The sequence below is a fragment of the Bombina bombina genome, chromosome 5 (assembly GCF_027579735.1).
Source record: "Bombina bombina isolate aBomBom1 chromosome 5, aBomBom1.pri, whole genome shotgun sequence".
NCBI classification, from domain to species: Eukaryota; Metazoa; Chordata; class Amphibia; order Anura; family Bombinatoridae; genus Bombina; species Bombina bombina.
The window spans coordinates 1,011,730,175-1,011,755,999 of NC_069503.1; the positions used below are offsets into that span (position 1 = coordinate 1,011,730,175).

Consider the following 25,825-nt stretch of genomic DNA (forward strand, 5'->3'; position numbering starts at 1 on the left):
CCTAATAAACCCTACAAAGCCCACTGTTATTATCCCTTTACCATACTAGAACCTTACTAACATTAGCCCTATAGGCTTTACCGCCTCCTTTTATCATCACCCATTAACCCTTAATTAACCTCCTACACCTTCCCCAGACCACATGTCTAGGTGAACACTTGTTTCTGTGCTAAAACTGTTGCATCTGCTCATTTAAAATATTAATATAGACTTTTTTTTTATAAAAAAGTTAAAAAATTAGTTTTATTTTTCTACTGCTGGAAGCCAGGCAGATTTTCAGAACTTTGCTTATTATCTGCTTGGATTTAGGAAAACTGTATATTGTTGTGGTTGTTGTTTTGTTTATTTTCACTAGCTTTCATCAGATGTATTTTTGAACTGTCCCAGCACCAATTACTTATAGGTATTCACAGTTTTAGGGGCAATACTGAAAAAAATACTAATAGCACAATATTGTTATTTTAACTCTCTCATGTAGCATTCGCTAGTGAAGATAGTCCCTTCAGATGAGCTAGGAACAGGAAAACCCTGCCTTTCGGAATTTCATTTTCTCCTTTATTAAGGATGTCAAAACCCACAGCAGGTAGCTCTTTTCCTGCACTGCAGACAGAAGTTGGATGCTTTCCAGTGCTTCAGAGTTCCAGTGGATGTGATGTCATTGATCTTTCCTGTCAGTTTAACGTCTGTAGCTTTCCTATCTGTGGCTTCAGCACATTAAGTGTCTTCTTCTTGGTAGGTTGTTGTCTGCATTTCTGGTTGTTCAGTGGTGACTATTTCCTTGTCCCTTTTGCTCTCCTGTGGATTTTAAGCCTTTATAATGAATTGTCATGTGTGTTCCTGATGGTATTATTCTGTATTTCGCAGCAAATATTTTTTTGTTTCATTTTGTAGTAATTAGCACAATGGACCCCATTCTCAAAAGCTCTCTGCTCTGGCAAGATTATCTAAGAAGTCTTGCTAGTACTGCTAGGTGCCTCAAAATTTTTTAGGAAGGCAAATTGTAGCTTCAGAGCTGTGTTTCATTACCCTAGTCAAAAGGGATGATCTTCCTAGAGTCATTCTGAAGTCATTGATTAATCTAGATTAATTATCAGAAGCCATCCTGAAGTATGCCCACAGGCCGAAATATTTAAATAAGATGACTCTAGAGGCATTCACTGGCTGTTCATGCTTGTGAAGTAATCAGTAAGGTAATATGTTAATCATTCTGGTCATCACCCAGAATTTTTTACCTTAGCTGATTAATTTAAAAGCCTGATCATGTGCAAATGACTTCTAAAGTAGTTTAATGATCATCAGATGACTCCAGGATAGTCTCTAAAGTAGTGAACAAACCAAAAGTCGGGCTCCACAGGATAAATGTAACTTTTATTCAAATCACAAAGGAAAGAGTAAAATCCAAAAATAGCTAATTTAACAAGGAAACGACATGCATTTCAGAAGTATCTGTAATCATAGCATGTATGTTTCAATTGACATCATCTATTTAAAAGCTCAAAGCTAAAATGATTGGTTGATGCATCAACTGATAAGATACATTGTTTACATGAGTATGAGCACATTGTCAGCGAACTTTAGCCAAAAGAGTTAAAGGGACAGTCAAGTCCAATTTTTTTTTCATGTTTCAAATAGGGAATGCAATTTTAAACAACTTTCCAATTTACTTTTATCACCAATTTTGCTTTGTTCTCTTGGTATTCTTAGTTGTAAGCTAAACCTAGGAGGTTCATATGCTAATTTCTTAGACCTTGAAGGCCACCTCTAATCTAAATGCATTTTGATAGTTTTTCACCATTAGAGGGCATTAGTTCACATGTTTCATATAGATAACATTGAGCTCATGCACATGAATTTACCATGGAGACAGCTCTTATTGGCTAAACTGCAAGTCTGTCAAAATAACTGAAAAAAGGGGGCAGTCTGCTGAGGCTTAGATACAAGGTAATTACAGAGGTAAAACGTGTATAATTATAACGGTGTTGGTTATGCAAAACTGGGGAATTGGTAATTAAGGGATTATCTATCTTTTAAAACAACAAAAATTCTGGTGTTGACTGTCCCTTTAAACATTTGCAACCTTACAAATAATCTTATCACTAGTATATACATACATGTCAATCTAATCGAATAGTTCGATAGTTTGAAGCAACTGTATAAAAATGTATCTGAGGAACAATTTATTTAATGTATGTAATGTATCTCTTTAGATACATACAGATCAAGTTAATCAATAGTTTACTAGTGTGAAGCAAATGTATAAAATAAATGTAATAGATATTTATCTAATGATCTCTTACCAATAATTAATCAAATCATATTCACTATTTAAAAAGGAATCCTAGTGTTTATAGATGCATATAGATACAGGAAATGAAACATACAAAATGCTATAATTGTATCAAATAGTAAGCATTAAGACAGTGCTAAAAGAAGAATGCACTAGTTACTAGCAGCATAAGTTATATACATACTGATTCAGAAAGTAAAACACTTGCCTGGCAAGATCACAGTTCCACAGCTATAAAAGTTGCGTTATTTCACCCTCCATAGCGCTGCCATTACAAGTTTTTAAAACGCCACCTTGTGCGTGCGATATGGTTGCGATGAGCTCCATACCGCACAAAATCCAAGGGCTAAGAATATGTGCTCCTGCACGCTTTCCCCATAGACATCAATGGGGAGAAGGTGTTAGAAAAAAAACTAACACCTGAAGTGCAGAATGGCGATTGCTGTAACGCAAACCCATTGATGTCGATGGGAAAAAATTAAGTTTAAACCTAACACCCTAACATAAACCCCACGTCTAAACACCCCTAATCTGCCGCTCCCGACATCGCCGCCACCGAAATAAAGTTATTAACCCCATTTCCGCACCTCCCCGACATCGCCGCCACTATAATAAAGATATTAACCCCTATTCCCCCACATCTCAACATCGCCCACAGTATAATAAAGATATTAACCCCTACTCCACCGCTCTCCGACATCACCGCCACTAAATAAAGTTATTAACCGCTAAACCTCTGTCCTCCCACATCAATGCCACTAAATAAACCTATTAACCTCTAAACCGACAGCCCCCCACATCGCAAAAAAATAAATTAAACTATTAATCCCTAAACCTAACAACCCCTAACTTTATATCAAAATTATAATATCCCTAACTTAAAATAAATAAAAACTTACCTGGGAAATTAAAAAAACCTAAGTTTAAACTATAAATTACAAAAAATAACAAACAAAATTATCCAAAATAAAAACAATTACACCTAATCTAATAGCCCTATAAAAATAAAAAACCCTAGCCTACAATAAACTTACAATATCCCTTAAAAGGGATTTTTGTAGGGCATTGCCCCGAAAGAAGATACTGCCTGGATGAAGATAGAAGATGCTGCCTGGACGGATGAAGACCTCACCGCCTGGATCAAGACCTCGCCGCCTGGATGTCCGGACCATAGGGGGTTAGTGTTTTTTTTTTACTTTTTGGGGTGTTTTTTTTTTTAGATTAGGGTTTGGGCATTCTTAAAAGAGCTAAATGTCCTTTTCAGGGCAATGGGTAGCTTAGGTTTTTGCTAGAGTTAGGTTTTTTATTTTGGTGGTTGGTTGAGTGGTGGGTTTTACTGTTTTACTGTTGGGGGGTTGGGGGGTCTTTGTATTTTTTTTTCAGGTAAAAGAGCTGATTTCTTTAGGGCAATGCCCTACAAAAGGCCCTTTTTTAATTTCCTAGGTAAGTTTATATTTATTTTAAGATAAGATGTAATTTTAACATAAAGTTAGGGGGTAGTGATGTCGCGAATAGTTCGCCGGCGAATAGTCCCCGGCGAACATAGCTTGTTCGCGTTTGCCGCAGCGGGCGAACATATGCGATGTTCGATCCACCCCTATTCATCATCATTGAGTAAACTTTGACTCTGTACCTCACAGTCAGCAGACACATTCCAGCCAATCAGCAGCAGACCCTCCCTCCCAGACCCTCCCACCTCCTGGACAGCATCCATTTTAGATTAATTCGGAAGCTACATTCTTAGTGAGAGGAGGGACAGTGAAGCTGCTGCTGATTTAATAGGGAAATCAATAGCTAGGCTAGTGTATTCAGTGTCCACTACAGTCCTGAAGGACGCATCTGATCTCTGCTTTAAGGACAGCACCCCAAAAAGCCCTTTTTAGGGCTAGAACATCAGTCTGCTTTTTTTTTTTCTGTGTAATCTAATTGCAGTTGCCTGCCTGCCAGCGTGTGTGTCAGGCTCACAGCGTATACTGTGCCCACTTGCCCAGTGCCACCACTCATATCTGGTGTGGCAGATGGTGGGGGTTGGTCTGTGGGGGGGAAGCTACACTACAGAAAAAAAAATAAAAACAGAAAAAACTACTTTTTTTTGCAAACTGGGTACTGGCAGACAGCTTCCAGTACCCAAGATGGCCGCCAATAAGGCAGATGGGGAGGGTTAGAGAGCTGTTTTGGGGGGGGGATCAGGGAGGTTGGGGGCTACGGGGGGTGATACACCACAGCATATGTAAATATGCTAAAAAAAAAAACCAAAAAAAAAAAAAACCTTTTATTTTAGTACTGGCAGACTTTCTGCCAGTACTTAAGATGGCGGGGATAATTGTGGGGTGGGGGAGGTAAGGGAGCTGTTTGGGAGGAATCAGGGGGTCTGATGTGTCAGGTGGGTGATCTCTACACTAAAGCTAAAATTAACCCTGCAAGCTCCCTACAAACTACCTAATTAACCCCTTCACTGCTAGCCATAATACACGTGTGATGCGCAGCAGCATTTAGCGGCCTTCTAATTACCAGAAAGCAACGCCAAAGTCATATATGTCTGCTATTTCTGAACAAAGGGGATCCCAGAGAAGCATTTACAACCATTTGTGCCATAATTGCACAAGCTGTTTGTAAATAATTTCAGTGAGAAATCTAAAATTGCAAAAAAAATTAAGTTTTTTTTAAATTTGATCGCATTTGGCGATGAAATGGTGGCATTAAATATACCAAAATGGGCCTAGATCAATACTTTGGGTTGTCTACTACACTACACTTAAGCTAAAATTAACTCTACAAGCTCCCTACATGCTCCCTAATTAACCCCTTCACTGCTGGGCATAAAACACGTGTGGTGCGCAGTGGCATTTAGCAGCCTTCTAATTACCAAAAAGCAACACCAAAGCCATATAAGTCTGCTATTTCTGAACAAAGGGGATCCCAGAGAAGCATTTACAACCATTTATGCCATAATTGCATAAGTTGTTTGTAAATAATTTCTGTGAGAAACCAAAAGTTTGTGAAAAAGTGAACAATTTTTTTTTTATTTGATCGCATTTGTCGGTGAAATGGTGGCATGAAATATACCAAAATGGGCCTAGATCAATACTTTGAGTTGTCTACTACACTACACTTAAGCTAAAATTAACTCTACAAGCTCCCTACATGCTCCCTAATTAACCCCTTCACTGCTGGGCATAAAACACGTGTGGTGCGCAGTGGCATTTAGCAGCCTTCTAATTACCAAAAAGCAACGCCAAAGACATATAAGTCTGCTATTTCTGAACAAAGGGGATCCCAGAGAAGCATTTACAACCATTTATGCCATAATTGCATAAGTTGTTTGTAAATAATTTCTGTGAGAAACCTAAAGTTTGTGAAAAAGTGAACATTTTTTTTTATTTGATCGCATTTGGCGGTGAAATGGTGGCATGAAATATACCAAAATGGGCCTAGATCAATACTTTGGGATGTCTTCTAAAAAAAATATATATACATGTCAAGGGATATTCAGGTATTCCTGACAGATATCAGGGTTCCAATGTAACTAGCGCTCATTTTGAAAAGAAAGTGGTTTTGAAATAGCAAAGTGCTTCTTGTATTTATTTCCCTATAACTTGCAAAAAAAGCAAAGAACATGTTAACATTGGGTATTTCTAAACTCAGGACAAAATTTAGAAACTATTTAGATATTGTACCAGCTGCGGGAGTTTGGTCTGTCCTGTGAAGCGGGCGTAACCCTTACACTACCTGATTGATACAACATCATACCTGATGTTTTAAAGCACGTTATTCCAAACAATATAGGAATGTTAGGTGATTTATGCCCTTTATGGATTAAAACCAGACTCTGCATCAACTATGTAGTTTTCCATGGGAGTTTTGCCATGGATCCCCCTCCGGTATGCCACAGTCCAGGTGTTAGTCCCCTTGAAACAACTTTTCCATCACTATTGTGGCCAGAAAGAGTCCCTGTGGGTTTTAAAATTCGCCTGCCTATTGAAGTCTATGGCGGTTCGCCCGTTCGCGAACTTTTGCGGAAGTTCGCGTTCACCGTTTGCGAACTGAAAATTTTATGTTTGCGACATCACTATTAGGGGGTTGTTAGGTTTAGTGGTTTATAGTTTAATTTAGTTTTTTGCGATGTGGGGGGTTGGCAGTATAGGGGATAATAGGTTTATTTAGTGGCGGTGATGTGGGAGGTCAGAGGTTTAGGAGTTAACAACTTTATTTAGTGGGGGCGATGTCAGGGAGCAGCGGAATAAGGTTAATATCTTTATTATAGTGTGGGCAATGTTGAGGTGCGGGGGAATAGGGGTTAATAACTTTATTATAGTGGTGATGATGTTGGGGAGAGGCGGAATAGGGGTTAATACATTTTTTAGTGGTAGCGTTGTCGGGAGCGGCAGATTAGGGGTTAATAACTTTAATATAGGGTTTGCAATGTAGGAGGGCCTTGGTTTAGTTAGGGGTTAATAGGTAGTTTATGGGTGTTAGTGTACTTTGTAACAGTTTAGTTATGATTTTTGTGTAGCAGTTTTGTGGTGCAAAACTCATAACTACTGGTCTCAGATTGCGGAATGGATCGTGTCAGTATAGGCTGGAATGCAAGCTTTTTAGCCTCACTGCAAAACTTGTAATGGCTGCGCTATGGAAATCCCATGCAAAAACGTCATTTTTTTGAGTGCAGGACTGACCTTGCGTTACAGGCTAAAATGCTTGCGGTATAGCTATACCAATAAGACTCATAATGGCTGTGTTCTGGTTTTTACGCTGAAATGGCAATTTCTTCAGCGTTAAAACTGGAACACAAACTCGTAATCTAGGTGATTGTGTTTTCTTATCTGTCTACTTTCTTGATTTCTACTTCTTGCTCACTTCAAGGATGACTTTTTCCAATTCTTTTATGTCAAAGCCTTTTTCTAAGAGTCTAATTTTTACTATATCTGCCTGAGAGTGGAAATCAGACAGATCAGAGCAGTTTTTCAAAATCCTAATGAACTGTCCATTTGATATGTTTGATTTCCATTTTATATCATGGCAATTATTACTAATTGGATACGTATTCTGGTCTACAAACTTAAAGAATGTTTTAGTTTTAATATTCTTCCCTCAAGCACTGATCTCCCTAAGAAACCCAGGTTTGGTACGCAAAACTACCTTATCTGCATGGAAGATCAGATAAGGGGAATCACACTGCAAGGCAGATAACTCTGAAACTCTTCAAGCCGAAGAGATAGCTACCAAAAACAGAACTTTCCAAGATAAAAGCTTGATATCTATGGAATGCAGAGGTTCAAACGGAACCCCTTGAAGAACTTTAAGAACTAAATTTAAACTCCATGGCAGAGCAACAGGTTTGAAAACAAAGGCTTGATTCTAACTAAAGCCTGACAAAACGCCTGAACGTCTGGAACATCCGCCAGACGCTTGTGCAAAACAATAGATAGAGCAGAAATCTGTCCCTTTAAGGAACTAGCTGACAATCCCTTCTCCAATCCTTCTTGGAGAAAAGATAATATCCTGGGAATCCTGACTTTACTCCATGAGTAACCCTTGGATTCACACCAATGAAGATATTTACACCATATCTTATGATAGATTTTCCTGGTGACAGGCTTTAGAGCCTGAATTAAGGTATAAATGACCGATTCGGAGAAACCACGTTTTGATAAAATCAAGCGTTCAATCTCCAAGCAGTGAGATGCAGAGAAATTAGATTTGGATGGTTGAAAGGACCCTGAAGTAGAAGGTCCTGCCTCAGCGGTAGAGTCCATGGTGGAAGGGATGACATGTCCACCAGATCTGCATACCAAGTCCTGCGTGGCCACGCAGTTGCTATCAAAATCACCGAAGCTCTCTCCTGCTTGATCTTGGAAATCAGACGAGGGAGCAGAGGAAACAGTGGAACAACATAAGCCAGGTTGAAAGACCAAGGCGCTGCTAGAGCATCTATCAGCGCTGCCTTGGGATCCCTGGACTTGGATCCGTAACAAGGAAGCTTGGCGTTCTGACGAGACGCCATGAGATCCAGTTCTGGTTTGCCCCAAAGTTGAATCAACTGTGCAAACACCTCCGGATGGAGTTCCCACTCCCCCGGATGAAAAGTCTGTTGACTTAGAAAATCCGCCTCCCAGTTCTCTACTCCTGTGATATGGATAGCTGATAAATGGCAAAAGTGAACCTCTGCCCATAGAATTATTTTTGAAACCTCCAACATTGCTAGGGAACTCCTTGTTCCCCCTTGATGGTTGATGTAGGCTACAGTCGTGATGTTGTCCGACTGAAATCTGATGAAGCTGACCGCAGCTAGCTGAGGCCAAGCCTGAAGAGCATTGAATATCGCTCTTAGTTCCAGAATGTTTATCGGAAGGAGTGTCTCCTCCTGAGTCCACAAGCCCTGATCCTTCAGGGAGTTCCAGACTGCATCCCAGCCCAGAAGGCTGGCATCTGTCATTACTATTGTCCAATCTAGCCTGCGGAAGGTCATACCCTTGGAGATAACCACCAGAGAAGAGAATCCCTGGTCTCTTGATCCAGATTTAGTAGAGGGGACAAATCTGTGTAATCCCCATTCCACTGACTGAGCATGCAGAGTTGCAGCGGTCTGAGATGTAGACGGGCAAACGGCACTATGTCCATTGCCGCTACCATTAAGCCGATTACTTCCATACACTGAGCCACTGAAGGGCGAGAAGTAGAATAAAGAACACGGCAGGAATTTAGAAGTTTTGACAACCTGGCCTCTGTCAGGTAAATCTTCATTTCTACAGAATCTATCAGAGTTCCTAGGAAGGAAACTCTTGTGAGAGGGGATAGAGAACTTTTTTCTTCGTTCACTTTCCACCCATGCGACCTCAGAAATGCCAGAACAATGTCTGTATGGAACCTGGCGATTTGAAAATTCGACGCCTGTATTAGAATGTCGTCTAGGTAAGGGGTTACTGCTATACCCCACGGCCTTAGGACCGCTAGGAGTGACCCCAGAACCTTTGTAAAGATTCTTGGTGCCATAGCTAACCCAAAGGGAAGAGCCACAAACTGGTAATGCCTGTCTAGGAAGGCGAACCTGAGAAACCGATGATGATCTCTGTGTATCGGAATGTGCAGATAAGCATCCTTTAAGTCCACAGTAGTCATATATTTACCCTCCTGGAGTATAGGTAGGATGGTTCGAATAGTTTCCATCTTGAAGGATGAGACCCTGAGAAATTTGTTTAGGATCTTGAGATCTAAGATTGGTCTGAAGGTTCCCTCTTTCTTGGGAACCACAAACAGATTTGAATAGAAGCCTTGCCCCTGTTCCTCCTTTGGAACTGGGTGGATCACTCCCATAACTAGGAGGTCTTGAACACAATGTAAGAATGCCTCTCTCTTTATCTGGTTTGCAGATAATTGTGAGAGATTAAATCTTCCTTTTGGGGAAGAAGCTTTGAAGTCCAGAAGATATCCCTGGGACACAATTTCCAACGCCCAGGGATCCTGGACATCTCTTGCCCAAGCCTGGGCGAAGAGAGAAAGTCTGCCCCATACTAGATCTGTTACCGGATCGGGGGCTGATCTTTCATGCTGTCTTAGAGGCAGCAGCAGGTTTTTTGGCCTGCTTTCCTTTGTTCCAAGCCTGGTTAGGTCTCTAGACCGGCTTGGACTGGGCAAAATTTCCCTCTTGTTTTGTATTCGAGGAAGTTGAAGCTGCGCCACTCTTGAAGTTTCGAAAGGCACGAAAATTAGGCTGTTTGGTCCTTAATTTGTTGGACCTATCCTGAGGAAGGGCGTGACCTTTTCCTCCAGTAATATCAGAAATGATCTCCTTCAGTCCAGGCCCGCATAGGGTCTGCCCCTTGAAGGGAATGTTGAGAAGCTTAGACTTTGAAGTAACGTCAGCTGACCAGGATTTAAGCCATAGCACCCTACGCACCTGAATAGCAAAACCTGAGTTCTTAGCCGTTAGTTTGGTTAAATGAACAACGGCGTCAGAAACAAATTAATTAGCTAGCTTAAGAGCTTTAAGCTTGTCAAGGATATCATCCAATGGGGTTTCTACCTGTAGAGCCTCTTCTAAAGACTCAAACCAGAAGGCCGCAGCAGCAGTGACAGGGGCAATGCCTGCAAGGGGCTGGAGAATAAAACCTTGTTGAATAAAAATTTTCTTAAGGTATCCCTCTAATTTTTTGTCCATTGGGTCTAGAAAAGCACAACTGTCCTCAACAGGGATAGTTGTACGCTTCGCTAGAGTAGAGACTGCTCCCTCCACCTTAGGGACCGTCTGCCACAAGTCCCGTGTAGCGGCATCTATAGGAAACATCTTTTTAAAAACAGGAGGGGGAGAGAACTGTACACCTGGTCTATCCCATTCCTTAGTAATAATTTCTGAAAACCTCTTAGGTATTGGAAAAACATCAGTGTAAACAGGCACTGCATAGTATTTATCCAATTTACACAATTTTTCTGGGACTACAATGGCGTCACAGTCATCCAGATTTGCTAAAACCTCCCTGAGCAACATGCGGAGGTGTTCAAGCTTAAAGGGACAGTAAAGTCAAAACTAAACTTTCATGATTCAGATAGAGCATGCAATTTTGAACAACATTCCAATTTACTTTTATCATCAAATTTGCTTTGTTCCCTTGGTGGTATTTTTGAAAAGCTAAACCTAGCTAGGCTCAAACTGATTTCTAAACAGTTGAAAACAGCCTCCTAGCTCAGAGCATTTTGAAAGTTTTTCACAGTTAGACTGTGCTAGTTCACATGTGTCATATAGATAACATTGTGCTCACTCCTGTGAAGTTATTTAGGAGCCTTCACTGATTGACTACACTGCATGTCTGTCAAAGGCACTTAGATAAGGAGGCTGTCTGCAAAGCCTAAGATACAAGGTAATCACAGAGGTAAAACGTATATTAATATAACTGTGTTGGCTATGCAAAAATGGGGAATGGGTAATAAAGGGATTATCTATCTTTTTAAATAAGAAAAATTTTGGTGTAGACTGTCTCTTTAAATTTAAATGTAGACATATCAGAATCAGGTTGAAGTGTCTTCCCTGAGTCAGAAAAATCACCCACAGATAGAAGCTCTCCTTCTTCGGCTTCTGCACATTGTAAGGGTATATCGGACATAGCTACTAAAGCGTCAGAGAGCTCTGTATTTTTTCTAGTCCCAGAGCTGTCTCGCTTTCCTTGTAACCCTGGCAGTTTGGACAATACTTCTGTAAGAGTATGATTCATAACTGCCGCCATGTCTTGTAATGTATACGCAATGGGCGCGCTAGATGTACTTGGCGCCTCTTGAGCGGGAGTTAAAGGCTCTGACACGTGGGGAGAGTTAGTCGGCATAACTTCCCCTTTGTCAATTTCCTCTGGTGATAAATCTTTTAAAGCCAGAATATGATCTTTATAACTTATAGTAAGATCAGTGCATTTGGTACACATTCTAAGAGGGGGTTCCACAATGGCTTCTAAACAAAATGAACAAGGAGTTTCCTCTATGTCAGACATGTTTAACAGACTAGTAATGAGACCAGCAAGCTTTGAAAACACTTTAATTAATGTGAAAAAGCAGAATATAAAAAACGGTACTGTGCCTTTTAGGGAAAAAACAAACACAAAAACTGCAAAACAGTGAAAAAAGCAGTTAACTCTATGAAATTTTTACAGTGTATATAATAGACTAAAATAGCATTGCACCCACTTGCAAATGGATGATTAACCCCTCAGGTTAAAAAACAAAGCAAAAAAACGGTAAAAACCGTTATAACAGTCACAAGCAAACTACCACAGCTCTACTGTGGCTCCTACCTTCCCATAAAATGACTTTTTTTAGGCACAAAAACCCTTTACAGAGGTCCAATATGTCAGGGGACTCCTTCAGGGAAGCTGGATGTCTCAAATGTAAGAAACAACTGCGCAATTAGAGCGCGAAAATAGGCCCCTCCCACCATGCACTCAAAGTCAGAGGGCCTTAAAAAACTATTCCTAGGAGGAAAATAACAACCATGTGGAAAACTAGGCCCCAAATAAAGATTTATCACCTCAATAAAAAACGTTCCTTATATATATAACGTTTTACATACTAAGCCATAATAAAAAGTAATTTTACTGCAAGCATGATGCCAGTCATTATTATTATTAAATCACTGCAATCAGGCTTACCTTAACTATATCAGGCACTGTCAGCATTTTCTAGTTCTTATCATCCTCTAGAAAAAATATACTGAATATACCTCAGGACAGTTAATTCTGCAGGCCGTTCTCCCAGCTGAAGTTTCCCCATACTCTTCAGTTATGTGTGAGAACAGTGTGGAATATGTATATAGAGGCGCTGGTCTTGAATCTCATGCGTATTGTGATGCACACTGAAGAAAGAAACTTGATCCGAAAATTTCAGAGTTCAGCTTCTTCATAAGGATCTATATCCTAATTTTCCCATAATGTGCTTTAGTATCTGTAGACAATGGAAATTACACTGCAGGTGATTGTATCTTTAAATTTATATAAAGTGCAGTATACTCACTCCGAGTAATTCGGAATCCGGCTCCTCAAAAGTGGTTGGTAACTTTGAAATACTTCCAAGAAAGGCAGCAAAAATACTTGTTATAACAAACAAATATTTATTAAAACATATTAAAAAAGGTCTTTTTTAGCTCTACGCGTTTCAACGACTGAATCGTCTTTTTCAAGAGCAGTAAAAAACAATTGGAATTACTCGGAGTGAGTATACTGCACTTTATATAAATTTAAAGATACAATCACCTGCAGTGTAATTTCCATTGTCTACAGATACTAAAGCACATTATGGGAAAATCAGGATATAGATCCTTATGAAGAAGCTGAACTCTGAAATTTTCGGATCAAGTTTCTTTCTTCAGTGTGCATCACAATACGCATGAGATTCAAGACCAGCGCCTCTATATACATATTCCATATCCTACTCACAGTCCTGTTGTGAGAGACTGTTAGAAGGCTGCGGTCACCTAAGAGGGGAGTATTGTGCTCTATTCTAGTAATTCTGTACATTGTGTTGTTAACATCTAACATATTTGTATAGTTTTTGTAATTATAATTATGTGTGAGAACAGCAGTGGACCTTAGTTACAACCTGCTAAGATCATCAAAAACCTCAGGCAAATTCTTCTTATAATTTCTGCCTGAGGTAAAAAAAACAGTACAACGCCGGCACCGTTTAAAAATAACAAACTTTTGATTGAAGATAAACTACACTAATTCACCACATCTCTCTAGCTACTTCCCTTGTCGAGAGCTGCAAGAGAATGACTGGAGGTGGCAGTTGGGGGAGGAGCTATATAGACAGCTCTGCTGTGGGTGATCCTCTTGCAGCTTCCTGTTGGGAAGGAGAATATCCCACAAGTAATGGATGAATCCGTGGACTGGATACACCTTACAAGAGAAACATAAGCAGATTAGGAGCATGGTCTGAGCATGGTCTGAGGCAATAACATTACCAGTCTTTGCATCCACAATCTGAGGGATCAAAGAGTCAGATACTCGAAGCTCCTTTACAATCCATAATGAATGCCTCTGCCAGGCTCATCTTCCTTGCACCTCTCTGCCAATCCATTCACTTGCTTCCTCTTGCCTCCAGGATTAAACACAAAATTCTCACTCTGACACACAAAGCCCTCAATTGCACTGCTCCCCCCTACATCTCAGACCTTGTCTTCAGATACTCTCCCCACTCCCCCCCCCCCGTCCCCTTCGCTCCTCTCATGATCTCCTACTCTCCTCCTCTCTTGTTACCTCCTCACATTCTTGTCTTCAAGATTTCTCCAGATTGGCTCCCATCTTATGGAACTCTCTGCCTCGCTCCACAAGAATCTCCCCTAGTTTTAAAAGCTTCAAGTGCTCCCTGAAGACTCTACTATTCAGGGACGCTTACAACCTACACTAACCTTCCTATCCCCACTACTATCCCCTAAAACCCCATAGCATGTAAGTCTATGAGCCCGGCTGTTTGTAGTTCATCTTCATAAGAGCCGACTACAACAGTGCAACTCTCGGCAGAAACCTCTCTCCCCATTTGATACCATTAATAGTTTTTTATATACCACCTATGTTCATAGCGCTGCAGAACCTGTTGGCGCTCTACAAATACCTGATAATAATAATAATAATAATAATAGAAACAAACCTATATGTAACATAGGGCAGTAGCCAGTGATACCCAAGTATAGTTTTTACCATGTGACGCCAGATATCTACTACTTTAAGTGCCATAAAACATGTTAATATCTGTGCATATCCTAAAAGGGCTAATTAAGTAAAAATAGTTAACATAAAAAAAAAAAATGCTTGCAAGTATTTTAAAACAATTTTCAAAAATAATCATGCTGTCTGGAGTAGTCTGATCCAACCCTCCTTATCAGTGTTTATCTTCAGAAACACAGGAATCTTATTTCAAATGAGTTCACAGCTGATTATTTGCTTCTAGACATGCTCCAGCAGATAATTGGTGTGCACATCTGTATTCTACCAAAGCAAAGTTAGATATAGATGCAGCCATAGAAGGAAATGTGTGGGGGGAGTTGGAGCATAGGCAAAATTACTTATATAGCCATGCTGTTGGAAGTAGTCTGATCCACCCCCTTATCAGTGTTTAGCTTCAGAAACACAGGCATCGTATTTTCAACTGAGTTCACAGCTGCTTATTTTCTTTTAAGCATGCTCCAACAAATAATGAGTGTGCACGTCCGCATTCTACCAAAGCAAAGTTAGATATAGATGCAGCCATAGAAAGAAATGTGTGTGGGGATATATATATATATATATATATATATATATAAACTGCATCATATTTTCCAAAATTAAGAGGCTCTTTCAGGACTTGTAATTGTTCAGAATTATTGTCACTTTATTTTATTAAGTGTATACACTCAGCAGATCAATAGAGTCTAAGCAGGCCCATTTATCAAGCTCCGTACAGAGCTTGAAGTGCCGTGTTGCTGGCGAGTCTTCAGACTCGCCAGAAACACAACTTATGAAGCAGCGGTCACAAAGACCGCTGCTCCATAACCCTGTCCGCCTGCTCTGAGCAGACGGACAGGAATCGCCGGAAATCAACCCGATCGAATACGATCGGGTTAATTGACACCTCCCTGCTGGCGGCCGATTGGCCGCGAGTCAGCAGGGGGCGGCGTTGCACCAGCAGCTCTTGTGAGCTGCTGGTGCAATGTTAAATGCGGAGAGCGTATTGCTCTCCGCATTTAGAGAGGTCTTGCGGACCTGATCCGCAGTGTCGGATCAGGTCCGCAAGTCCTTTGATAAATGGGACTGTAAGTGAGATAAAATTGGTCTTTAAAAAGGTCCCTGCATGGAACAAAACGTTGACCGGAATTAAGAAAATAAAGTGACAATAATTCTGAACAATTACAAGTCCTAAGAGAGCCTTTTCATTTTGGAATATATATATATTTGTATATATATATATATATATATATATATATATATATATATAGTCATGGCCAAAAATATTGGCACCCCTGCATTTCTGTCAGATAATGCACCACTTTGCCCAGAAAATTGTTGCAATTACAGATGTTTAGGCATTCTCATGTTTATTTATTTTGTTTGAACTGGTATGACACAAAAAAAGTTGAGAGAAAAATGCCAAATCTGACACATTCCATGCAAAACTCCAAAAATGGACTGGGCAAAATTATTGGCACCTTCTCAAAATTGTAAGAAATAATTGCATTCCAAGATTGTAATGCACCTGTAATTTGTAATTAAAGTCACCTGTATCAATTAACAGGTGCTGACAATATAGAAATTACAGCGGCAACCAGTTAAAATGGTGAAAAATGGACTAAAATTTTCTGTTTTGTGTCTCTGTGTGCCACACTGTGCATGGAGAAGAGAAAGAGCAGCAAAGAATTGTCTGAGGATTTGAGAACAAAAATTGTGGAAAAGCATGGACAATCTCAAGTTTACAAGTCCATCTCCAGAAATCTTAATGTTCCTGTGTCCACTGTGCGCAACATTGTCAAGAAGTTTACAGCCTATGGCACTGTAGCTAATTTCCCTGGGCATGGACGAAAGAGAAAAATTGATCAAAGATTGCAACGAAGGATTGTTTGAATGTTGGATAAAGAACCTCAATCAACTTCCAGACAAATTCCAGCTGACCTTTAGGCACAGGGTACAAATGTGTCAGCTTGCACTATACGTCGCCATCTAAATGAAAAGGGACGCTATGGTAGGAGACCCAGGAGGATCCCACAAAAACAAAATTACAGCTTTTTGGTAAACCCCATCATTCTACTTTTTTCAGAAAAATAAATGAGGCTTTTAAAGAAAAGAATACAGTCCCTAAAGTCAAACATGGTGGAGCTTCACTGATGTTTTGGTGTTGCTTTGCTGATTCAGGCACTGGATGTCTTGACTGTGTGCATGGCATTATGAAATCTGAAGACTACCAAAGAATTGTGTGGTGCAATGTAGGGCCCAGTGTCAGAAAGTTGGGTCTCTGTCAGAGGTCATGGGTCTTACCGCAGGACAATGACCCAAACCACACGTCAAAAAGCACCCAGAAATGGTTTAAGACAAAGCACTGGAGAGAACTGAACTGGACAACAATGAATCCAGATCTCAATCCCATAGAGCACCTGTGGAGAGATCTCAAAACAGCAGTTGGGAAAAGGAACCCTTCCAATCTGAGTGACCTGGAGCAGTTGGCGAACGAAGAGTGGTCCAAAATTCCAGTAGAAAGGTGTAAGAAACTCATTGATGATTACAGGAAGATATTGATTTCAGTTATTTTTTCCAAGGGATGTGCTACCAAAAATATTGTCCAGTCCTTTTTTGGAGTTTTGCGTGGAATGTGTCAGGTTTGGCTTTTTTCTCTCCCCTTTTTTGTGTCATACCAATACAAACAAAATAAATAAACATGAGAATGCCTAAACATTTGTAATTGCAACAGCTTTCTGGGCAAAGTGGTTCATTGTCTCACAGTGATGCAAGGGTGTCAATATTTTTTATTTATTTTTCTAGGCCATGACTATATATATATATATATATATATATATATATATATATATATATATATATATATATATATATATATATATATATATATATATATATATATATATATATATATTAGTGCAGTACTGTAATCAGAAAGGTAATAGTTGTTTTTGTTTTTGTATTATATGCATTTTAAAACACAAAACTCAAGCTTAAGAGATAGGCAGAGCTGTGACTTACAGATGGGGAATTTGTACCTTTAATTATTTTAGGTCAGAAATACAAACCATGACATGCTTTAAATGATTACATTAGAATTACCCTTTACATTTAAATACTTTGGGGTAGATTTATCAAGCAGCAGATGCTGCAATCTGCCCCCAAAGTTTCAGGTCTGAAAGTCATTCATCACCTTTGAGGTGGCAGACAGCAATCATCCTGTTCATGTTCGATCGGGATGATTGACGGCCCCTGCTCAGTGGCATGCTTGCACGTATTTGGAGCACTATGTCAGTTTCGTATGAAAGCTTTTCCTAGTGCTATACATTTGCAAGAGCACTAGATAACAGCAGATGTCCTACAGTGCTCCAGGCACGTCCACACTACCTACATAGGTATCCTCTTCAACAAATAATACCATGAGGAAATTTGATTAAAAAAAAGTAAATTGAAAACTATAAAAAAGTTGTATGCTCTCTAAATCTTGAAAGATACATTTTTGGTTTCATGCCCCTTTAATAATCTCCTGACTAGAACATGATGTACATATTCCGTAAGAAGAGACGACTTACAACATCCTTAAGAACAAAATATTATTGTTATTGTATTAACAATAATTTATTGTTATTTTATTGTCCAAAGACCTTACTAAAATAAATTCAAAATATTTATTCTTGGATGTGAAAAAATAATTACCAGAAGTGTCCTTGCTTTTCCTTAACACAAGGTCTTGCTGAACAGAACATAATCTCATTGTATGCCTATTTGTTGATTATACATTCCTGTTGTGTGGTGCTTTGGTAATATTGACAAAACCAGGCTAGAAATTAGTCATTCTTTTAAAGATATCATAGAATAAAATATGTGAGTCTGTGCATATAGAGAAGGTTTTTGTTATTAGTTCATAATTGTGTTTTACTTTTTCCAAACTACAGGTATTGCTTTACTCCCCTGATATAGGGAGATTAATATGTATGCGGGCTGCACTCTGCTAAACATCATGGCCAAATTTCTGCTGCTATATGTGGTTTTGTAAAGGGACAGTCTACACCTTAGTGATCTTAAAGTCTTACCTTAGATTAAGCTGCAAATAGCCTCCTGCACTCCTTTCTATATCATGCAGCAGGAACGGTGAACTTATTTTAATAAGAATATTGTTTCTGTCCACTTTGAAATGTCTACCAAGCTCCGCCTACTAATTACATCACAATCTGGGCTGCATTAAAGGCTTCACTAGTTACAAAAGACTCACTAGTTGGATTCAACAGACTGTCAATGCTATTCAGCAGAGTGCCTAGATGTAGCCCAGGTCGTTATGTCATCAGTAGGTGGAGCTTGGCAGCCATTTCAAAGTGACCAGAAACAAAATTAATTTTAAAATAACTTTTTTACTGTTATTCCTGCATGATACAAAAAGAGTGCAGGAGGCTATTTACAGCATAATCTTAGGTAGGACTTTAAGATGACTAAGATCAGATGTAGACTAGCCCTTTAACTTTGGGAGGTAAACTCTATATCCAGGTGCAGCATTATAGGGCCTATGGAGAGAGTAGTATGTAATCTGTGGGTGGAATCAGGATTTCAAGAGGCAAAGTTACTGGGCATGTCATGGGTAAGTGGGCAGTCCAGGGTGTGACTATGTAATACTAGGGCCTGGTTATATGAGCAGGAACAATTTCCATCTCTCCCTCAATCCTATGAGCACTATTTTTATTATTATTCTTTATTTATAAAGCACCAACAGATTCTGCAGCGCTGTCCATGGGTAAGAAAGATATAAAAGGACAGTAAAATATGAGACACCAGACACAATTTAACAAACAAATACAGGGGGAATTGGGAGCCCTGTTCCCGTGGGAATTTACAATCTAGATGGGTAGGAGGGTGAGAAACAGCAGGTGGGGGATGCAAAGGTGGGAATGATTATAGTGTGGAGTTAGATGAGGGCAACTACTCGGCAAGTGGAATTCATTAGTTACTGATTTGGTGATAGGCTTCCCTGAACAAGAAGGTCTTTAGGGAGCGTTTAAACAAGGAGAGGTTGGGGGAAAGTCTGACAGCTCGAGGAAGTGCGTTCCAGAGGGTTAGTGCCACACGAGAGAAGTCCTGTAGTCTAGCATGGCAGGAGGTGATGGTAGAAGATGCAAGGAGTAGATCGTTGTTGGATCTTAGTGGACAGGCTGGAGTATATTTGTTGATGAGTGAGGATAGGTGGGGGGGGTGGGCTGCATTGGTAAGGGCTTTGTAGGTCAGAGTGAGAATTTTGAATTTAATTCTGCTGTGAATGGGGAGCCAGTGAAGGGACTCACAAAGGAGTGCAGCAGATACAGAGCGTCGGGAGAGGTGGATTAGCCTAGCAGAGGCATTTAGGATGGATTGAAGGGGGAGAGGCGGGAGAGAGGAAGGCCAGTTAGTAGGTTATTACAGTAGTCAAGCTGGGAAATTACTAGGAAATGGATTAGCTGTTTAGTAGTTTCAGCACTCAGAAAAGGACATATTTTGGAGATATTGCGTAGGTTGTTGCGACAGAAATTATTTGCATACTGCTTGTGCAATCATGGCAGAAATGTTTGTAAAAGTTTCTCTGGGATCCCCTTTGTTCTGAAATAGCAGATATATACTGTATGGCTTTGCCATTGCTTCTTGGTAATTAGAAGGCCACTAATTGCAGCTGTACACCACACTTCTATTATTCCTGGCAGTGAAGGGGTTAATTAGGTAGCTTAAAAGGTTAATGTTAGCTTTAGTGTAGAGTTTAGCCTCCTACCTGACACTCCCCACCCCCTGATCCCTACTTGATCCCTCCCAAACAGTCTCTCCCCCCCCCCCCCCCGCACTGGTAACCCCCATCTTAGGTACTAGCAGACAAGGCTTTTTTTTAATTTATATTTCTCCAGTGATTTTTTATCCCCCCTTACCCCCAACCTCCCTGATTCCCCCAAGCAGCTCTCTAAACCTCCCCCTCTAACTGTTAGGAGCCATCTTAGGTACTGACAGCTGTCTGCCAGTACCTATAAAACCATTTTTTCTATACATTTAAAAAAATAATAATATCTGTAGCGTAGTGTCCCCCCACACCCGGGATCTTTAGTTGGGGGGGCCCCACACCCCCAGATCTCCTTTTCTGTAGTGTAGCTGCCCCATCCCTTCCTGTCCCTTTGTTTTTTTATATTCCGTAGAGTAGGGCCCCTCCCACTTCCTCCTGCTCCCTCCCTCCTCCCTTGCTGGGCCACCCATCCGACTCCTGCCAACACCTCCTGCCAGCTCTAGCAGAAGATATTTACAGACATTGACACACACAGTGTCAACATCTGTAACAATCTGCCCTCAGATGGAGGCAGAGCACCGATCGCGCACCAGCTTCATATGCAGCAGATGCCTGAAGCTTCCGGAGTTTCAGATCTCGGTTGTAACTTAACAGCCGAGAGTGCTGGAGCATCATGAAGTGAAGACATATATATATATATATATATATATATATATATATGTGATGCGGTACGATAGCCAAAGTACATATATATAAGTCAGATTGGGTGAAGGGATTAAAACTTCTCTATATAAAGTTAAAGGGACAGTCTTGACCCAATACTTATTCTTTATTACTTATATTCCAGACAAGCATCTTGCAACAGCAGGGCCACCACTAGAAATTACTTAACCAATGATCAGCCCCCCCCCCTTTTGACATGTGCGATTTTTGACCAAGTGACTAAAACATATATGCACTTTATTCTTAAGTGTAGTCAAATTTGGAAATGATGTGAAGATAGTAACACACAAACACAGAACTCAGTAGTAAGGTCAAAATGTCCTAAAAAGGAGCAGACAATGGACACACACACACAAACTAAAACACAAACTTGCACATACAACCAAGGAAACACCCACAGAGACAGACTCAGAAAACACACAAAGACATACACACTCACAGACACCCACAGAAAACACACAAAGACACACACACACAGAGACACTCACAGAAAACACACAAAGACATACACACACACACACTCTCACAGAGAGATCCACAGAAAATGCACAAAGACAGACACATAAACCTTTACAGAGAGACCCACAGAAAAGAAATACATACACACTCATAGAGACACCAACAAAAACACAAAGACATAAACACAGACATCCACAAAAACACTCACAGGAGGTAAAATGTCTGCACATTGCCATCCCCTAAATCAAAAGTGTGTGACATGCATGAAAAAAAAAAAATAGCAGAAATTAAGAGATCACTTTTTACAGAATAATATTTGTAAATGAGCAAACAAAAATACTTATGTGAATTCAAAATTGTACATTATTGATCTGTCAGAAGGGGTAGATGAAGAAAAGTACTTTTGAAAGGTTGACATATGTTTGGGAGGTTTTCCCCCCATTTTCCCCAACCAAGAGCACCACTTAAAATCTGTCAGCTGTACTTATGGAAACTTTTGAAAATGCTGTACTCTATATGGTCTTGGTGGAACCATAAGCTGTGGTACTCAGTCTTATACCATTAGATCTAGTTAAATGCAGGATTTAGGCTTCTTTGTATGTATTTCAAAATTAAGTCAGCTGTAGTGTAAACAGAACAGTGTTAAGTTAACCTGTCTCATTTCAAACACTGAGCAATCTTAGCCTGAGAGTACAACATTTTATACAGATGTAAAAAACTTAGATAAAATGCCTCCTGGCATCTGGAAAGTCCTCGCATAAAGGGACAGTAAACTGGAATGTAATTAAAATATATATATATATATATATATAAATTTAAAAAATCATATCAAAAGGGCACCTGCTACCATTTGTGTATTGAGGAGCAAACATTTCTGCATGGTTTTAAATATAGGATTTCTACAGCATTGTCAAATAATCATAAATACACAGCTGCACATTGCTAAAAATAAAATGTGTTTTTATGGACCCCTGGCCCCACCATACAACTACCACACTTAAATTACAATCTGAAATTGCACAAATAAATAAAAAAAAAACATTTACTAAGTAAGTCCTACCTCCTCTGCAAATAAAAGTGATCTGCCATCTGACTCAGGCACACAATGTACAAACTGAAGTGCCAAGTCTGTCTTACACTGTGCATAGTGGTTTAGTGCACACTCAGAAATAATCTCAAATGCTAATGCTTTACTCCTTGTAATGACATTTCCCACGCTCAATAGCATTCTGCTGTAGCGCCCTCTGGTGGCTGCCAAAATGTAAAAAAATTAAAAATAACAGTTGTGCTTGCCTCATGGGGCCCCCTGCCCCACTGGGCCCCTGACAGGAGTCATCCTATTTACCCGCTGATGGCGGCCCTGTGCAACAGGTTCCACATAAGTTGATAAGAAGCACATAAAACTTTTAAATAATAATTTGCTAGCAGCTAAAAATGGCCTGAAGCTCCACCCATAGCTTTCTTTTTGTCCAGTAAGCTGTTTCCTTATATGACAGTTTAGCAGTGCATGTTTAATATTTTTCAGTTAGCTATTTCAAATTGCACGTGCACAAATCAGCATGTGTGTGTAGGTGGCCTTTTTCAGCTCCTAACAAATGATGTATGTAATCAAAATTATGTATTGGGTCTAAACTGTACCTTTAATGCATTGCACTCTCCTGATCTACCTCCTGGGCACATCAGTGCTCTGCTGTATTGTGTGGAGGTTGCCTTTTTTAAAGGGACATGAAACCCAAACATTTTCTTTCATGATTCAGATAGAACATACAAGTTTAAACAATTTCCAATTTTACTCCTATTATCACATTTGTTGGTTTCTCTTGGTATCCTTTGTTTAAAAGCATACCTAGGTAGGCTCAGGGGCAGCATTACACTACTGGAATCTAGCTGGCTGCACATATTTGCCTCTTCTCATTGGCTCATCCGATGTGTTCAGTTAGCTCCTAGTAGTGAATAGCTGATCCTTCGACAATGGATACAAAAAGAATGAAGTAAATTAGGTAACAGAAATAAACTGGATAGTTGGTGAAATAGGTAGTAATGAAACCATAATTTTTTTATGAGTTTGTACATTGTTACAATGATCTTTTAAAGATGTTTCCCTATAATCAGCGTATTCACAATATTCAAAATATTCCAAATAAAGGGCTACCAAAACTACTGTTATATATGCAGAGAATGAATATAGATAAATTGTATATAAGTAAGACATCTATTTATGACTCTTTACCACAATTTTTACCAGGGTGATTTAGGTTCTGAAGAAAAGTAACTAGGTATGTCCCTAATAACAGCAGAGTTTGAAAATTACCTTTTAGAAGGTTGTAGATGTTTGAGATCTATGCTATTTGTATAATCAAGTTAATACTTGATTTTTTAATACTTTTTAGAATTGATGTAAGCTAAGTTATTACTACTAATTTATTGTTTAATTTTTTTTCAGATTACATTTCCCATTAAAGGCAATGCACTGTAAAATCAGTTTCCCTATTATGCGTTCCCAATGGATAGATTATTTAGGTTTATCTTTACATATATAATAACTGTTTTTGCAGATTAAAGGGGTATACAATAGTCTGTTTGATTGTCATAATAAAAGCACTAAGCAGTTGCTTATACTTGATGTATCTAGCTTGATGTCATAAATCTTCTAGAGTAACATGAGCTGGTTTAATATTCAGTGAAAGCTAAAAAGACAGGAAGTCTGTTTCTGGCCCTGCTCAGAAGAGGCAGAGCATATCTGCTCACTTATCTAACTGTAGGCAGGGGTACATGCTACACTATTAACCCCTAAACCTCCACAACCCACATCACACAGTAACCCACTAGACTATTGACCCCTAAATTGCCACAACACCAATTGCAAAGTAACCCACTACACTATTAACCCCCAAACCACCACATCCCCCATCGCAAAGTAACCCACTAACATCTAAACCCCCTAACCTATCACCCGCTAGGTTACCCCAAAACAAACCAGCCTTACCTGTAAAAAAAAAACAACTAATAGTACCTGAAAAAATAAAAAAAACCTAACCTTAGCTTAAAACTAACAAACCTAACATTGCTTAAAAAAAATCTAACATTATTAAAGAAAAATAACCTAGCATTACTAAAAAAATAAAACACTAAAAAACACATTACTTAAAAAAAAAAAATACAAGAGTTACGCCTATTCTAAAACCCCACTAAAAAAAAAACCCACCCCAAAATAAAAAACCTATACTAACACTAAACTACAGAAATAGACCTTAAAAGGGCCCTTTGTAGGCTATTGCCCTAAAGTGTCAGCTCTTTTTCTAAATATAAGTCTATAAACTTCTACAATTAACCCCCCCCCCAAGAAAAACTATCACTAAGCCTCGAAGATGGTAGTCAGCAACGGTCGATCTTATTATCTTCATCCCAGCAGAAATCTTCATCCATCTTCTTATCTTCATCCTGGCAGCAATGTTATTATCTTCATCCCAGCAGCAGTCTTCATCAATATTCTTATCTTCCATCCCCAACGTCCTCTCAATGCAGTCACCAGCCACACACTGAATTTTGAAAGCAAGGTATCCTCTTTGCATAGGGGTACCCTTGCATTCCTATTGGCTTATTTTCAATTTCAAATTAGCCAATTGTATGAAAGCTTTTTCTATTGGCTGATTTGAATTACAAATTAATAATCAGCCAATAGGAATGCAAGGGTATCCCTATATAAAGGGGATACCTCCCATTCAAAATTCAGTGTGGTGACCGCACAAAGAAAGTGTTGGGGACAGAAGATAAGAAGATGGATGAAGATCGCCGCTGGGATGAAGATAAGCAGATTGACTGAATGGATGAAGAGGGAGTGCCACTGCCCGGATTGAGTTTTACTGAGTACTATCTTTGGTGGTTTAGTTCTTTTTGGGTGGGGTTTTTTTACATTAGGTTTGTTTGATTTTTCCTGGGTAGCAAAAGAGCTAAATTCCCAGCCGAACGCCCTTTAGGGCAATTTTTAGAGTAGTTTTTCTTAGATAGACTTTTTTTTGGGGGGGGGGGAGTTAATTGTAGAGGTTTGCAGATTTATTTATTTTTTCCAGAAAAAGAGGTGACACCTTTTTAAGGGCTATTTTATGTAGTTAAGTGTTAGCATTGTTTTTATTTTTAGCATTTTGGCATGGGAGGGTTTGAATGGGGTTTTAGAAAAGGCATAACTATTTTTTTTTGGTAATTTGTTTGTTGTTTTTTGTAATGATAGTTTTTTTTAAGTAATGTTAGGGCATTCTTTTTAGAAATGTTAGGTTTTTGTTTTTTATGTACTGTTGCGTTATTTTTTTAAGCAATTTTAGGTTTGTTAGTTTTAAGATTTTAAGCAATTTTAGGTTTGTTAGTTTTAAGATTTTAAGGTTTTTTTACTTTTTCAGGTATGTTAGTTTTTTT

The 25,825-nt window shown here is 39.3% G+C and overlaps 1 protein-coding gene across 1 annotated transcript in view; it reads left to right on the top strand.

Annotated features, from left to right (window-relative positions):
• The window catches only part of LOC128661695 (uncharacterized), a gene marked incomplete at its 3' end in the record, with an annotated part of 79,424 nt that overhangs the window by 13,419 nt on the left and 40,180 nt on the right, over positions 1-25,825 (top strand). Inside the window, 1 exon segment of the mRNA XM_053715920.1 lies at positions 564-732. Coding sequence (XP_053571895.1) covers positions 564-732 — 169 coding nt within the window.